Raw genomic sequence first — 18,371 nt, forward strand, 5'->3', positions numbered from 1 at the left:
AGTTCCCACAGATAATACCCATGTAGGTTTTGAATCATGCCTCATGCAGAACAGATCATGACAGGGATTAGGGGCCTGAGATAAAACCACTTTTTGATGTATAATAAGAAAATTTAATTTTCAGACCCAGTGAAGCAGGGGTAAGCATTTGAGAAGATCTTTTATTTCTTATATCAAGTGTGTCTGTGTTTCTCATATGGACACATTAATTGTACCCCATTTGAGCAAAAATTTTTCTTTGAATCAGCTTGATACTAAAATCTATACATAAACTGTGAAAAATCCAAGAGAGGTTACCACTAAATAGCATATCACAGCATATCGTTAAGTCTTCAAAATAAGTTCACTAAAGAAAGTATATTTTAAAATAATTAGTGAATTATGGTTACTGTTTCTTGATAATATAACTTTTTTTGGAGCACTGTGGTAGACACTTTGCTAGTAGCTCATTAGTTCTTCCCAACAATCTATGAAAAGTGAATTATTAGCCTTATTTTTAGAGATATGACTCAGAGAGCTTCACTTAACCAGTGTTATATGGTGAGAAACACTGGGACTGACATTTTTTTTTCTTATTTTTTATTGAAGTGTATTTGATTTACAATGTTAGTTTCAGGTATATAGCAGAGCGATTCAGTTGTACATATACATATATTTTTTTCAGATTCTTTTCCATTACAGCTCATTACGAAAAACTGAATATAGTTCCCTGTGCTATACAGAAGGTCCTTGTTGTTTATCTATTTTACAGATAGTAGTGTGTGTCGGCTAATCCCAACTCCTAATCTGTTACTCTCTCCACCCCCACCTTCCCCTCTGGTAACCATAGCTTGTTTTCTGTGTCCACAGGTCTATTTCTGATTTGTAAATAAAAGTTGTATCTTTCTTTTCTAACATGGATGGACCTAGAGATTATGATAATAAGTGAAGTAAGTCAGACAAAGACAAATATCATATGATGTGGCACTGGCATTTGAATTCAGGTCTGTCTGAAGTTTAGATCACCGTGCATGTGTTTAGTGGTTTCTGAAATAGCTATAATTGATTACTTTATATAATCTAACGTCTATAAACACAGTAAACATAGTAATTTTCTGATGTCTGCCATGTGTAAGATACAAAGCCAGTGTCTAAAGGTGTATTCTATTTTAAAATTCATATCCTGTTTTTGAGTTCCTTTGGAAATGAATCATTCACAGGAACAAAAATATTTTAAATTAGGCTCACCAGTTCAGCTTTTGTGGTTTGGTGGCAGTTCTCTGGCTTTGATTACAAGATTACCTCTTGTCAGGCATCTTGGCTTTTGATGGAACTTAGATAAATATACCAAGTAGCTCTTTTCGGTTTGAAGATACCTGATTTTTTTTTTCCTTTTTCTTTCTCCTTCCTTCCTTCCTTCCTTCCTTCCTTCCTTCCTTCCTTCCTTCCTTCCTTCCTCTTTCTTTTGTACAGTTCTAAAGCCTACTATTCATTAGCTTGTCTATCTGCACAGGAGGGAAAAGTATGAAACTTTTTTAAAAAATTTTTTTTCGGGGAGAGGGAGGCAATTAGGTTTATTTTTCTTTGTTTATTTATTTAATAGAAGTACCGGGGATCAAACGCAGGACCTCATGAATGTTAAGCTGGCCCTCTACCACTGAACTATACCCTCCCCTGAAACTCTTAAGTTGTAGAAGATAGGGTAGGGTTGAGAGTGATGGTTTCTAGCATTCTAGCCTTACATCTGTAAGAATGTGGAACATATTAAGTCCCCTATAATTATTTTGTTTGTTTAAAAGCATCCGTTGGAGGAGCAGGTTATATAGCTCAGTGGTAGAGTACATGCTTATTTAGCATGCATGAGGTCCTGGGTTTAATCCCTAGTACCCCCATTAATAAATAAATAAGTAAATAAACCTAATTCTCCCCCCCTACAAAAAAAAGGGGGGGGAAAGTATCTGTAGATGATTTTGTGTAGAACAAGTTTTTTTAAATTTTACTTTATCTGGGTTTCTTAAGATAATCCTTAGTTTTGAAAAATGTCATACACTCATATGTTAAAAATATTAAAGGTACAAGAAAGTACATAGTGAAAAATCTCTCTTAGGTACCCAGTTATTCTCTCAATGAGCAGCTGGATTTAGCGGTTTCTTGACTGTTAGTTGAGAGCTATTTTATGCATCTATAAGCAATTGCATATATTTTTTCCATATTTTTACTGGCATATTATGTATACTTTAAGCATTTTGCTATTTCCATGTATTAAATCTTGGAAAATTTTCTATGCTTAACATAAAAGAACTTCCTTGGAAGATCTTTTAATAGAATATTTCATAAAATTGTATCAGTTTTTCCATTATATAGCTGTACCTTTATCTGTTCAACACATACCATGAATAACATTTTACAAATGTCATTTCCCACCATTTTATAGACATCTGTATATGTGTGTGTATATATGATAAATTCCTAGAAGTAAGATTGCTTGACCAGTATTTTGAGAAAGATTGCCAAATTGTCCCCCATAAAGGTTGTATCAATCTACATTGCCACTGGCATTGTAAGAGAGTACCTGTTTCTCTCATTCCTTCATCAGCACATTCTGTTACCATGTATCTTATTATTTGCCAGTGGGATGGGTGGAAAATAGCTTCTCAGTATAATTTTAATTTGTATTTCACTTAGGAGTAAGGTTGTGTACCTTTTCATTTGCTTAAGAGAAAATCTTTGTCACAAATCCATGACCTCTGCTGATAGTTGCTTGTTTTTCTATTAGATTATGATCCTTTTCTTATTATTTATAAAATATAAAATCTTTTATTGATAAGTTTATTAGCTCATTGAGCTATAAGTTACAGATTTTCCCCCAATATGTGATTTTTGCCATGAAGAATTTTTTTTACCTTTATATTATGTAACTTATGAATCTTTTATCTCCCATGGCATCTGTTACTTTTATGATTCTGTAAATCTTTTTTTTTTTAACATTTGATCTCCTTTACTTTTTTTTTTTTGCTTTTCTTTTTTGCGTCTTTTTTTATTAACTTTTTTTTATTGAGTTACAGTCATTTTACAATGTGTCAAATTCCAGTGTAGAGCACAATTTTTCAGTTATACATGAACATACATATATTCATTGTCACATTTTTTTTCCGCTGTGAGCTACCACAAGATATTGTATGTATTTCCCTGTGCTATACAGTATAATCTTGTTTATCTGTTCTACATTTTGAAATCCTAGTCTGTCCCTTCCCACCCCCTGCCCCCTTGGCAACCACAAGTTTGTATTCTATGTCTATGAGTCTGTTTCTGTTCTTTCTTTCTTTCTTTCTTTCTTTCTTTCTTTCTTTCTTTCTTTCTTTCTTTCTTTCTTTCTTTCTTTTTTCTTTTCTTTTCTTTTCTTTTCTTTTCTTTTCTTTTCTTTTCTTTTCTTTTCTTTTTTTAGATTCCACATATGAGCGATCTCATATGGTATTTTTCTTTCTCTTTCTGACTTACTTCACTTAGAATGACATTCTCCAGGGACATCCATGTTGCTGCAAATGGCATTATGCTGTCAGTTTTTATGGCTGAATAGTATTCCATTGTATAAATATACCACATCTTCTTTATCCAGTCATCTGTTGATGGACATTTAGGCTGTTTCCATGTCTTGGCTATTGTAAGTAGTGCTGCTATGGTGTCTTTTTGAAGTAGGGTTCCTTCTGGATATACCCAGGAGTGGGATTACTGGGTCATATGGTAAGTCTATTCCTAGTCTTTTGAGGAATCTCCATACTGTTCTCCACAGTGGCTGCACCAAACTGCATTCCTACCAGCAGAGTAGGAGGGTTCCCTTTTCTCTACAGCCTCTCCATATTTGTCATTTGTGGAGTTTTGAATGATGGCCATTCTGACTGGTGTAAGGTAATACCTCATTGTAGTTTTGATTTGCATTTCTCTGATAATTAGTGATATTGAGCATTTTTTCATGTGCCTATTGATTATTTATATTTCTTCCTTGGAGAATTGCTTGTTTAGGTCTTCTGCCCATTTTTGGATTGGGTTGTTTGTTTTTCTCTTATTAAGTCATATGAGCTGCTTATATATTCTGGAGATCAAGCCTTTGTCGGTTTCATCATTTGCAAGAATTTTCTCCCATTCCATAGGTTGTCATTTTGTTTTGCTTATGGTTTCCAATTTTGTAAATCTTTGATCCATCAGGAATTTACTTTGGTGGAATGTATGAGGAATGGATCCAATTTTAATTTTTCAAACGGCTACCCAGTTGTCCAAACATTGTTTATTAAAAAACCGTATCTTTCTCCTTTGATTTAAAATACCAACTTATACTTAATTTCTTTCTATATGTGGATGTATCTCTGGGCCTTCTCATAATTGGAAATCTTAATTTTGAATCTTTTACTTTGCATCAGAAATCCAGTAGTGTGGGTGAAACAACACATAACCTTGTTGTCATCTTCTTTATAATGTTTTTAGTGCTTTTTACAATGTAACATTGATTTATTTTTCAACATTAATTGTTGTAAATATAGTTTATAAATGATTAATTTACATTGATCACATTAACTTCTGTATTGTTTGCCTGCAGTTTGAATTAATCTGTATTAATTTATTCATTCAAACAGCATTTATCAAGTGCCTGATATATGCTAAGCACTATTGTAGGCCCTAGTGAATAAAACAGATCTTTGCCATCACAGCTTGCATTCTAGTGGAGAGAGGCAATACAAAATAGACACAATAAGTAAATTGTACAATATATTGAGAGGTAATAAGTGTTATAAAGAAAGAGAAAGAGTAAGGTGAAGGATATTTGGAGTGCTGTGAAGGGTAAAGTTGGGAGCAAATTGCAATTTTAGATAGAGTAAATAAATGTCTTTAGTGAGGTAACATTTGAACAAAAACTTGAAGATGAGAAAATTACCAGTGTGACTAACTGTGAGAAGAGTAATCTAGGCAAAAGGGACAGGCAGAAGAAAGACCTAAGGTGATAGCACGTCTGGTTTATTGAAGAAGATCAAAGAGGCCAGTGTAGCTGGAACAAGATGGATCTAGAGGGAAGGTAGTAGTAGTAGATGTAGTCAAGGAGGTGATGGAGAGCCAGAACATGTAGGGCAACAGTTCTCAAACTTTGTGGTCTCAGGACTCCTTTATAATCTTAAAAATTATTGAGGATCCCCAAGAACTTTTATTTAGGTGGCTTCTATGTATCAGTATTTACTGTATTAGAAGTTAAAACTGAGAGCTTTTCCATTACCCATCACAGCAATAAAGTCACATACACATGATGTTTTCCATTGGAAAACTCCACTGTAAACTCAGGAGAGGATGATAATGAAAAAGGCAAAAAACTCTTAGTATTATTATAAAGGTAGTTTTGACCTTGAAGGCTCCCTTAATAGTTCTTAGGGGACCCCATGTGTCCCTGATCACACTTTAAGGACTCATATATAGGGTCTTGTAGGCCATCGTTGTAAGGTTTTAAACAGATGAGTCATAATCTGATTTGGTTACTCTGGCAGCTGGGTAGGGAGGCAAGGATAGAAAGAGGGAGACCCGTTAAGATACTGTTACAGTAATCTATGCCAGAAGTGATGGTTTGGTGGTAACAATGAACGGGCTAAGAAATGGTCTGATTTTGAATGTATTTTAAAGGTAGAGCCAATAGCATTTCCTAACAGATTCCATGGAAGATGTGAAAGAAATTAAAGATGACACCAAGCAGAGGGGAGGTTATAGCTCAGTGGTAAAGTGCATGCCTAGCATGCATGAGGTCCTGGCTTCAATCCCCAGTACCTCCATTAAAGATAATTTTTTAAAAAATGACATTAGGCGACTAGAAGGAGTTGCTGTCAGCAAAGGTGGAGAAGGCTGTGGATGAAGCAGGTCTTGGAGAAAGATCTGGTGTTCAGTTTTGGATGTAGTATCTATTGAACATTCAAGTAGGGATATAAAGTAATCTGTTGGATGAACAAGTCTAGAGTTCTGAAGTGAGTTATAGACTGAAGATAGAAATTTGAGAGTTGTTGGCATGCATGTGGTATTTAAAGCCACTTGATGAGGTCTTTAAGTGATCAATTAATTGTCCTGCCTTTATCAATTTAGGTAATAATGATTGCATTTCTATAAAGTGTTACAGAGTGCCTACACATACATTTCAGGGGACACTATCCTCTTTGAGTAAATAAGTAGGCAGATTCACAAGAGTTAAACAACTTCTTAGGTCACCAGTCCAATAAGTGATGACACTAGGTTTCTAAAGCCTTTATTTTCATTTACCCACCCACCAGATCATTCAGTTGTTTGTATAAACCAGAAACATCTATATATTGATAAGGTGGCTAAAGTAAGCATCTTGGTCAAATGGGGAGGCAGTTTGGACAAGTAGAGAAATTTCGCTTATCTCCCCACAGATATATTTCAGGATTTAAAAATATTTAACTAATTTTTTTTAACTTTGATATAAAAGGAATAAATTCTATAGCCAAGATTTATAAATTTTAAGAGGGATTTACAAAAGCCCTCCAGCTGTTGCTTTGAGTTAATGGTTAGAGCTGTGAACACCTAGTTCAGTCATTTCATACAGTGTTCTCCCACAAGAAAACCCAAAGTTCATTTTTGAAATTTTTTAAATTTAGTAAAATATACATAACATAAAATGTTAACCGTTTTAAATGTACAGTTCAGTGACATTAAGTACATTCACAGTATTGTGTGGCCATCACTACAGTCTATTTTGATAACTTTTTCATCACCCCAAACAACAACTCTGTACGCATTAAGCAATAACTGTCCATTCTCTCCCCTTAACCCAGCCTATGGTACCTCTATTCTGCTTTCTATTTCTGTGACTTTCCCTACTCAAGATATCTCATATAAATGGAATCATACAACATTTGTCCTTTCTGTCTGGCTTATAAACTTAGCATAATGTTTCCAAGGTTCAGCCATGTTATAAGCATGTATCAGAATTTCATTTCTATTTATGGCTGAATAATAATTCCATTGTATTTTGTCTATCCATTCATCTGTTGAAAGGCATTTTTTTTCCCCACCTTTTGGCTATTATGAATAATGATGCTATGACTATTGGAGTATGGATATCTGTTTCAGTCTCTGTTTTCAATTCTGTTGGATATTCTAGGAGTGGAATTGCTGGATCATACAGAAATTCTTTGTTCAACTTTTTGAGGAACTGCCAAACTGGTGTTTTTCCCACAGTGGCTGCACCATTTTACATTTACAGTGCATGAGGGTTCCAGTTTCTCCACATCTTTGCCAACACCTATTTTTCATTAAAAAAAAAAAAAAAAAAAAAAAACCATCCTCAGGGGTGGGAATAGCTCAGTGGTAGAGTACATGCTTAGCATGCACAAGGTCCTGGGTTCAATCCCCAGTACCTCCATTAACATTTTTTAAAATTATTTTTTAAAAATGACTGTACCCTTTTAAAAATTTTTTTAAAAAAGCCACCTCAAATGGGTGTGAAGTGGTATCATTATGGTTTTGGTTTACATTTCCCTAATGACTAATAATATTGGACATCTTTTCATGAGTTTATTGATCATTTGTTTATTTTCTCTGTATAAATGTCTCAAATCTTTTGCCGATTTTTTGGGGGTTGACTTTGGTTTTTGTGTTGAGTTGTAGGAGTTCTTTTTATATTTCTGATAGTAAAACCCTTATCAGATACATTATTTGCAAATATTTTCTCCCATTCTGTGGGTTGTCTTTTCACTTTCTCAGTAGTTTCCTTTGATGTTTTTAACTTTGATGAAATCCAACTTATCTATTTTTTCTTTTGTTGTATATGCTTTTAGTATCATACTTAAGAAATTATTGCCCAATCTAAGGTCATGAAGATTTGCCCTGTGTTTTATTCATCTAAGAATTTTATAATTTTAGCTCTTATGTTCAAGTCTTTGATCCATCTTGAGTTAACTTTGTATATGATGTGAGGGAGAACTCCAACTAACATTCTTTTGCATGTGGATGTCCACACAGTAGCCTTGTTTGAAAGTGAAAATGAATTGACCATATATTGTGAGGGTTTGCTTCTGGGCTCTCTATTTTATTCCTTTGGTCTGTATGTCTGTCCTTATGTCAACATCACCCGGTTTTGATTATTGTAGCTTTGTAGTAAGTTTTGAAATCAAGAAGTGTGAGTCCCCCATCTTTGTTCTTATTTAAGATGGTTTTGGCCCTTCAGGGTCCTTTGAGATTCAATGTGAATTTCAAGATGGGTTTTTGTTTGTGCAAAAACACTGTTGGGATTTTGATAGAGAGTGCATTGAATCCGTATATTGCTTTGGGTAGTATTATCATCTTAACAATATTAAGTCTTCCAAACCATGAACATAGGATGTTTTCCATTTATTTATATCTTAAGTTTCCTTCAACAATGTGTAATTTTCAGTATACAAATCTTACACCTCCTCGATTAATTCCTAAATTTTTAATTCTTTCTGATGCTATTGTAAATGGAATTGATATATAAATTTCCTTTTTGGATTGTTCATTGAAAGCATCTAGAATACAACTAAATTTTGTGTATTGATTTTATATCGTATAATTTCTGACTTAATTTATTAGTGCTAACATTTTTGTATGTCAGTTCTTAGAGCTTTCTATGTATAAGATCATATCATTTGTAAACAAAGATCATTTTACCTTTTCCTTTCTAATTTGGATGCCTCTTATTTCTTTAGCCTAATCGCTCTGGCTAGAACTTGCAGTACTGTGTTGAATAGAAGTGGCAAAAGTGAACATCCTTGTCATGTTCTTGATCTTAGGGGAAAAGCTTTCAGTCTCTAACCAATGAGTATGGATTTTTCATTTATAGCCTTTGTCATATTGAGGAAGTTTCCTTCTATTCCTAGTTTATTGGGTGCTTCTTATATTGAAAGAGCGTTGAAATTTGTCAAATGCTTCTTCTGCATTAATTGAGATGATCATATGGGTTTTTTCCCCTTCATTCTAGTAATGTATAGTATATTAATTGCATTTGTTGATTTTCATATGTTGAATTATTCTTGGATAATTGGGAATAAATCTCACTTAGTCATGAGGTAATTCTTTTATTATTCTGCTGAACTAAGTTTGCTAGTATTTTTGTTAAGGATTTTTACATCTATATTCATAGGGGTATTCTGTAGTTTTCTTCTTGTAGTGTTTTTGTTTGGCCTTGATATCAGGGTAGTGCTGGCCTTAGAATGAAATAGAAAATGTTAATTCTTTAAGTGTCTGGTCAGAGTTTGTGTGATAGGAAGAAATAAATCAGGTATTTTTTAGAACCATGTTTCAAGGAACTAGAAAAATATCTTGAGGACTGTAATTTTCCATAAGCACAGTCTGAAATTACCACTGCTTCACCCAACTCACAAAAGCTCCCAGTGTCTGTTGTCCTCTTACTTTTGTTCCTGGGCTTCTTTCTTCTGATTTATGTGCTGATTTACCTGAATCACATGTTCTATACCTTAGGGTCTGTTTTGAAGAATTCAGTTGTGAAGATTGGGCAACTTCAGAAAGGAGACTTTTGACAATATCTAGAGTTTTTAAAATACTCCACATATACTGTAATCCTTAAATCCCTCCTGGAAGCTAGGTGAGCGATCTCAAATTTAGTAATAAAAAAGCTTAAGGTAGAAAAATTTTGCTGAACCACCAAGAATTTGGTTTTTTTTGTGTTTTGTTTTGAACCCCTTTAGTGAGGCTGCATTTTGCATGGGTTTGCTCCTCCTTTGTTTTCCCTCTTTTATCTGCCTAAAATGAGGATATTAATTAGTTCATGGAGACTACACACAGATTATTCTCTTCCAAGATATAATAAGCGTCCTTCTAAGAACCTAAAAGGTTAGGTTCTTTTGTTTGAAGTTGTACAGCAAAGACCAAAAATAATTCCTTATAGACCAAAGGAGGGGGGTTTGCCTCACTGCATTTTAGACTCTTTAACTGAGTATGTCAGCCATTTTCACAAAACTGCTCATAGTGAGCAGTTTTCTTCTTTAATGCAATAACTCTCAAACATTTTTGACAGCTGCCCACAATAAGAAGTGTTTTATAGCATGACCCAATACATAACAAACAAAAATATATATACAACTAATGTGAACATCTCACAAACCAATTCTTAACTTTTATTAAAGAAAATGCAGCCTGTCTTCTATTTTGTTCTATTTCTTCTTTAAAATTTTTCTTTTTTAAAAAAATTTTTTGTGGTGGGGGGAGGGAGATAATTAGGTTTATTTATTTATTTATTTTTAACAGAGGTACTGGGGATTAAACCCGGGACCTTGTGCATGCTAGGCATGCACTCTACCCCTGAGCTATACCCCCCGTTTTTTTTTAAATACTGATTTAAACTCACTGAAATGATTTCATAACCTGTTAATGGATGTCAACTTTAGTTTAAAAAATATTCCTCCATGACCCCCAAATTTACCTATGCATATGGTGCTCTGTGCTCCTACCCTTAGACATTTTGATTCTGTGCTCATTTCTTATTTTTTTTAATAGAGGCATTGGGGATTGAACCCAGGACCTTGTACATGCCAAGTATGTGCTCTACCACTGAGCTATACTGCCCTCCTTGATTCTGTGCTCTGTAACACAGCCCAGGAGTTTTTTTTTTTTATTAAATGCCCAGGTAACTGATACAATCATAGACAAGTATTTGAAAACTACTAATAGATATAATCTAATAAAAGCCAGTTTATTTAAAACTAAATCTATCCCTTAAAATCACTGAAAGCCATCATTGTAACTTTTAAAAATCATTGCCCTTTTAAATTGAGAAAATAAATCAGCTGTTAATCGAAACTCTCTGGACTGCAGTATTCTTATTATATAATAAAACATGAAGAGCCATTTTATGCAGTGATTGACAGATAAAGGACAACTAAATTCCTCTTGATTATAGGAAAAAACAAGCTGGGCATGTAGTAGATTAAGTTACATTCTGGTTTGTTCCATTCAGTAGTGATATTGTCTTCTTTGACACAGACCAGTTTATGTCTGACTTGAAACACCAGCCATCAGGTTCAGCAGAGAAATGGCCTACCCACAGTGAGCTCTCATGTCCAGCTCCTTTCTGGAGAATCTAGAGGGTGAGTGTTGATTGAAATGTGTCGTTGTTTTTGTGCCCAAGTTTGATATTTGCATGCTGTGGCTGGATTTGCATGTGCTACAGAGGAGGGGCTATACATGGGCACCTTCTTGGTAGGGGCCCATTCATTATCTTTGGAGCTACACTTTGACTATAAGACTCTGCTTTTTAAATCTGACCATACTCAGGCTGTCACACTTGTACTCATAATTGTAGTCTGGGTTTGAATAAAAGACAAGTGTTTAATTGGATTTATTAAACCAAAACAGAGAGAGGCCCGTCTATATGAAATCTATGGCTTCGGTGCTGAGTAAATTTCATTGCTGATCAGATGTGTAAGCCTACTCATTTCTGGTCAAGTACTCTTTTAAGTTTTGATGTGAGGCAGTATGGAATGGAAATTAAGCAGGAAATGTTATCCATTTACCAGAGGCAACCTGGATCATTTACCCTTGAGCCTGACCTTTAGGCCCATGTTTGCACTCCTGGTAGTTCATCTGGAGTTCCATTTGGAAGGAGTCCATAGAAGTGGAGTCAGTCCTTGTGAGGGAGGGGGCTAGGCCTCAGGCCTTCCTACCTCAGCAATGAACCATAGCCCTCCCTCAGTGTCATATAGCTCCTTTCTTCAAAGACTCTCAGAGCCACGTGAGAAAATATGTGACAGAAATTATAAATGTACAGATTATAATTCTCAAAATGCCATTTGAATTTCATTTTAATGAATTTAGATTTGAAAGGGGACTTAGAAAACATGTCCACTACCAAATCTTTATATTTAGGATACTAAAGCCTTCTGATCAGACAAGGCACCTAACCCTGGCTTCTCCCAGAAGCTGGGCCAGCCTACCCTGGTCTCACATCCTTGGCAACTAAGTTCTACATATCTGTAAAGGATTTAAATGAATTTCTTCATATTATGGTTGAGAAAATCAGTTGAAGAAAGATTAAGTTGTTCTAGTCACATCACAGCTGAACCAAAACTAAAGCTTATTTCTTTCAGTGTCAACCCCATTGCCCTTCTTGTGTGTGAAGCAACAGGTTGGTCACTAGTGATCTTGGTAAAAATTATTTCTGTGGAGTGAAGGGATCAGTGGATGACTAAGGAATAAACAGGAGGTAAGAACATAGAAACAACAGGCAGTGTAGATAACCCTTTAAGATAAACAATGAAAGAAAAAATTAGATATAGAAGTCTGTGTGGGATCTGAGGTTTTTATTTGTTTGCTTGCTTGCTTCTTTGAGGCAGAGACTTACCATGTTTAAACAATGATGAGAAGAATCCAGGAGGAGAAGATGAGCAGATAGACTGATTAAAGAGATGGAAGAAGGAAGAAAGTTGATGGAGCAAGGTCTTGAAGAGGGAAGCATGTAGAATGAGTCGTGTGGGTTTATGGGTCTGGAGCTCAGGTTTGGCCCCTGGAGAGTCAGCAGTATTTAGAAATGGACAGCATTATTCAGAGAAAATGTACAAAGTGAAAAAAAATAAGAAAAAGGACAGAATCTTCTTATAAGCCTGAAATTCAGAATCCCACATCTTAACCCAAATTGAAAAGAATGTAGTCTGTAACTGAGTGACCATGTGACTTTTGTTTGGGGGCCCCCCCTATATTTCAGTTTTTGCTGATACAAAAACATACATGCTAATATTTGAATTTACCTTCAAATACCTGTGTACTGTTTACTCAGCTAGTAATGTAATGTTTGTCTTTGCAGAATGTAAGAGATTTCTTAGAAAGAAAGGACCCTTAATAACTGACCGATCTCCCCCTAATTAGTCAGTTGTGGGAAAAAAAATCATCATTTCCCTTTACTAGTATTAAAGCTAATGTTAAAAGTGAAGGATATCTTCTGATCATTGTGCATGTATTTTCAATCTGTTCTGTGGATGGAAGCCATCTAGAGTTCAGTGTGAAATTTAAAATAACTTAGTTTAAAATTTGGTATGGGACAGCTCAAGCTGGTTATCTTGGTTCTTGCTTAAAATACTTAAATCTTCTTTTTGTGTTACCTCTTTGATGGTGAGTTTTATTTTTGTTTATAATATAAGCTAGGTTACTATAAAAGAAATCCCAAAATACAATAGCTTAATCACACTGAAATTTTCTCTCACACCTTATGGTAATTCAGAGATAGGAGTCCTGTTTCGTTTAATTGTTCCTCTACCTCCTTAGGTATTGTCAAAGCATAGTCACCATTTTGAGTGAGTCTTCACCCAAAGCAAGGAGTGGGAGAAGTAGGAGGAGAGGTTACTGAGCTAGTGTGGAGGAAGATGCACATATCACTTTTGCTTGCATTCCTTTGGAGAAAGCAAGTTACACGGTCATACCTAGCTATAAAAGGAAGGAAGGAAATGTAGTCTGTAGCTGAGTGGCCATGTGACTAGTTAACCTCAATTAATAGAGAAGAATGAATTAGGACAGTTAGCTTTCTACCATATATACCTTCTAAATTTTCAGAAACTGTTTTCTGTCTTTAGCTTGAAAAGGTAAATTAGTCAGATTTGATAAATGCAAACTAATTTTTCATCTCATAGCATAAATAGCTGAATTCAGTATTTTATGTATTTAAAATAATACTGGGTTTCTCATCCATTTAAAATCACTTTCTATTCCTTTACATCAAGATTTCTCTTATTTCTTCATTTCAAGTGAAATTCAGAAAATGATTACACCTATATATAGCCTTCATTTTATAAAAAATAGTATCTCTATAAAATTGTTCACCAAGAGAATGCTTTATACCTTTAATCTTGGGATATAGGGAAAGGAAGAAAAGATGAATTTGCCAAACTTTGATAAATGTTCATTGCAGCTTTATGACAAAATAACGTATATAAATGGAGTTTGATTACACACAAAAAATCCTTTACAAAAATGACCAAGATGCTCAGATGCTAGTTTTAAGGCCCTATGACAGAATACATCCACCTACTTCAGAGGCAGTATCCTGGGTTACCTGCCCCTACACCTGGTGGTGAGATTTCATACCATACCGTGCTTGCCAGCTTGAACTCTGAATCCTTAAGCATTGGAAGTAGTTCTAAATAAGAGGCCTGTTGTTACTCAAAACACTTCATTCTTGTGTGTGGAAATAGCATTCCAGTGCACTACTAGCTTGAACATTTCTTGGATTAAGTTGTTTTTTCTTACAGCAAAAATTGCTAGTGGCTCTCTGCCAACTTCCGTTGTGGTGGCACCGGCAGGCCAGGTGTTGGGGTAGTGGGAGTCAGGGATGGTGGCTGCCACATGTGGGCCAAATGCTGTGACCTACATAAGCCGTTACCATGGGCGTTGAGGGCTGTTGACTCTTGTTCTAGGCATTTAATTCACTTTACTCTTTACAGGGGGAAATGATAACATTGTACAGGAGGGGCATAAACAACTAGTTATACTCTAAACTGGAGGGAAAAAAAATAAAGTCACCTCACATACTTAATGGACTAGGGGTTAAATAAATCAATAAATTCATGCATATATACATTCAAAAGGAAATGAAAATGAAATTGCAAGCATTAGTATTTTTAAGAAATAACCGAAGTATGTTTATCAAAATTGCTAATGATTTATATATAAATTACATTATAGATTTGTTTACCAGTAATGCTTTTCATCTGCTTGACACGCAAATTTTGTCCAGTCACTTTAGAAGGATATCTCAGGAACCCAGAGGTGGGAGCCGGAGCCCAGAGCCCTCAGCCTAAGGAAGAAGTGAAGGGCAGAGGAGAGCAGTGGACTTGTACACCACACTGTGCTCAAGTTACTGCTAAAGGATGGTGAAAGGACTGCTTTTTTGTAGTTCTGACTGCCTGTCCTAAAATTCATATTCAATAGCTGTTATTTGGAAATAATTTTTGTGGTTGTTTTACCAAGTTCTCAGATTATATTAAAGATTCAATTGGCACGTAATTTTATTCAACACTCAGTATTTAGCACTATTCAGCACTAAAGATTCAATGGAGAACAAAATAGACAAGTTCTCTGCCCTATTGGAACTTAAATCTACTAATTATTGTATATTAATATTATATATTAAAGTATATTTCAGTATGGTCACCTTGAGTGAATCTTTGTGGAAAATCTTCTTGGCTTTATCATAGTCTAAAATCCTGAACTGTCAAGAACTTTCCAGGTTGTGTCAGCTAAGTGAGGTTAGGCACACCAGGCAAAAGAACAGCAGAACTTTGGTAAGAGGGAAGAGAAATAACACAGCTTCCATCAGGCGTTTTCTGTAAAGGACGTCACCTGGCTACTTTAGAAAAAGATATGTTTATCCTAATCATCAGAGTGTACTTGGTAACTGGGTGGAGAGTGATGGTAATAGACCCTCATTCTCAAGAAAGCATAAATACTGACTTCCTCATAAAGACATTGGAAAACAATATATAATTGGTTTTTGATAATGATAAAACACCATTTAAAATCATTTGTAGTTTTAAAACTTGAACAATGAGATAATAATTGAAAAAGGTGTGTTTCATAGCAGCCTAGAACATCTCTGAAATTACCATTTTGGAAGGAGTAAGCGACAGGGAAAGATTACTTGAATGTGACCTGGGTACTTGCTTCTATATTTGGCTTTTTGCCTCTGCTGTGAGACCTATCTAAAATAGACAGTGATCAAAATCAAAATCAGATGCCTTGTGTTTGTCTTAATAACATTCTTCTGGTCCCTCTCCTACCCCACCACCTAGTGAATTTTCAGTGTACTAGTTCCAGATACCTTCCAAGTGATTGTATTGAACTAGGATCAGTTTATTCAGTCATTGGAAATTGATGTTTTCTCAGTAGTAAGGTCCTTGTCCTTCAGGAGCTCCCAAGCTATTTGAGAGATAGATAATACTGATGCCTACTGATAATCTAATGTGCTGAATAGTGTTAGAGGCCATGCACAGAGATCACGGGCCATCCTTGTGCTCCCTCTTAGCATGAGATGACCCTACACATAGAATCCACACTGGAAACACTGTTCCTTGCTTGTTATGACAGAGTGCCACAGGCTGCCTTGTCTATTTATGTCCCTTTATACTCTCACTTTATATACTATATAAGAGGGTTTTTAAAACCTCCATTATACTTAGGAGGAAACTGAAGAGAAAATGTATTGTCATGCAAAGCATCCCCATAACTTTTCATTTACATAGAAACTATTCCAGTGAGTTATTTCTAGCAGTCAGGAGTAGGTTTCGATTAATTCCATTCTTCTTTGCAAACCATCATGATTGGTCAATAAATCGTAGCCTGGCAGGTTTACTAAAAAAGCATCCTCTCTCTGACAAAGACCTTCATAAGTCTGTACCAGTGACCTTCAAAAATTGACCTCAATTAGTGATAGAGCTTGCCAGTACTGATTAATATTCAACCTTTTGTAGTTAGAGTCCTTTAGCTTCTAGTCCTTACTTTACTATTCTCTACTAAATACTGAGCACAGTCAAGGCAAATCTTAATCCTTCATTTCTTTGCCCCTCTGAGTGCTGCCACTTGGAAATTTGTCTGTTGAAGTAAAACCACAGATTTCTACAGTTGAAGGAGACCTTACTAGGTTAACACCATCATTATATAGATAAGGAAATGGAGTCCTAGATATATGAAGTAACTTGTCCAGCGACACACATGGAGTTAGTGGCAAAGCGTGTATTCAAACCAAACCTAATTTCTAGGCCACTCTCCTGCTTACATATTTGCTTTCTCAGGTCTTATTTTCTTATCAGATCGCAAGGCTACTCCCACTTTTTTTTTTCAGCCTTCTTCTCCTCAGTGAACTGTGAAACTTCTCTCATACTTCTAGGTCTTTAGTTAGGAGGTGCCTAAATCTCTTCTTGCTCTGACTATTCACTGTAGTCCCTTACCCACAGGATTTTTCATTTAAGTGTTCTCATTTCCAAATCCCATTCCAGACCTAAGCTACCACTTTCGTCCTCTAAATTCCTCCTCAGCTTATTTCCAATAGTGACAGCACTATTCTTCCTCGACTTAAAACCTTGGTGGTAGTGGTGAATCAGTCCTCCTTCCCTCTTGCCCTCTTCTTACTGTCACCATATTCACTCTCCTTCCCCTGCTATCACATTTGTCAGGTCCTTTGCATTTTCTTTGTCTAAATGATTTCCTTGCTCTTTCTACTCTTTTGGTTTTCAAGAAGTAACAGGTATTTTTGAAAGTGATTTCACCATTTGCTAAGCAAATTGTGTGAACTGGCAAAGCCTCTGTTAACTGATCTGTAAAGTGGGGTAGTAATGATCGTAAAATATCATCAAGATTAATTGAAATAAGATATAAATTCTCCATTGTAAAGTTTAACCCATGGATGCTCAATAAATATTTGTGGAATGAATGTTAGTTCCGTTCTCCTTACAGCCGTAACAAGTATATGAGTTTGAAGAATTTTTTTCTTAACTATCTAAACTATAAAAGATAAGATATTAATACATGAAGATTTTTTTTCTAAGCTATGGTTAGTGTGTCCTTTGCTCTATGACCACTTCACATGCTAATTATAAAAAATGTTTGTCTTGGTCTATTTTTGCTTATAACAGCTGTGTTGAGATATAATTCATTACTATGAAATTCATCCTTGAAAATACACAATTCAGTGGTTTTTAGTATATTCATAGAGTTGTGCAACCATCACCACTATCTAATTTTAGAACATTTTCATTACTCCAGAAAGAAACCCCATTCCCCTTAGCAGTTACTCCCCTCTTTCCTTCCTTCCCGTATTGCCTGGCAACCAACCAACCAACCACCTATTTTCTGTCAGCGTGGATTGGCCTGTTCTGGCCATTTTATACAAATGGAATCAATATATGACCTTCTGTGTTTGGCTTCTTTGACTTAGCATGTTTTCAAGGTTCATCCGTGTTGTGGCATGTATTAGAACTTCTTTCCTTTTTAGAGCTGACTAACATTTCACTCTGGAATAGACCACATTTTGTTTATCCATTCATCACTTGATAGACAGTTAGGTTGTTTCCACTTTGGGGCTATTATGAATAATTCTGTTGAACATTTGAGTACAAGTTTTTATGTGGATATATGTTTTCAGTTCTCTTGAGTATAGGACTAGGAGTAGAATTAGTATAGACTCTTTAGTTGATAAAGCAAAGAATTTTCATTTCAAAGCGAATGGTGAGAGAACTGAAGTTTCTTATTTGAGGCATTTGGGGTGTTCATTTCCATATTAGTTCTTTAGGATTGAAATTATTTGCACTGGACCTCACAGAACACTATGCTCCCTGAGATGCTTGGCACATCATAGAAACCAACAAAATCAAGAGTCTTTTCTGAAAGGA

The 18,371-nt window shown here is 35.3% G+C and overlaps 1 protein-coding gene and 1 long non-coding RNA gene across 6 annotated transcripts in view; both read left to right on the forward strand.

Moving 5' to 3' along the window:
- Window positions 1-18,371, forward strand: part of NFATC3 (nuclear factor of activated T cells 3) — a 114,180-nt gene that overhangs the window by 84,593 nt on the left and 11,216 nt on the right. The window contains exons 10-11 of one of the 5 annotated variants that reach the window (XM_032486598.1): window positions 10,984-11,087; window positions 12,333-17,413. The exons of 3 other annotated variants lie outside the window; for them this stretch is intronic. In XM_032486598.1, coding sequence (XP_032342489.1) covers window positions 10,984-11,084 — 101 coding nt within the window. In that variant the 3' untranslated portion in view covers window positions 11,085-11,087; window positions 12,333-17,413. Of the gene's footprint in view, window positions 1-10,983; window positions 11,088-12,332; window positions 17,414-18,371 lie in introns of those variants that run through there. One more of the 5 variants, XM_032486597.1, reaches the window with a different exon arrangement.
- On the forward strand, window positions 3,181-10,212 carry LOC116665787. Its single transcript, XR_004322467.1, has 3 exons — window positions 3,181-3,190; window positions 5,049-5,053; window positions 8,606-10,212. It is a non-coding gene; the product is annotated as an uncharacterized LOC116665787 (long non-coding RNA).

Source organism: Camelus ferus, chromosome 9 (assembly GCF_009834535.1).
Source record: "Camelus ferus isolate YT-003-E chromosome 9, BCGSAC_Cfer_1.0, whole genome shotgun sequence".
NCBI classification, from domain to species: Eukaryota; Metazoa; Chordata; class Mammalia; order Artiodactyla; family Camelidae; genus Camelus; species Camelus ferus.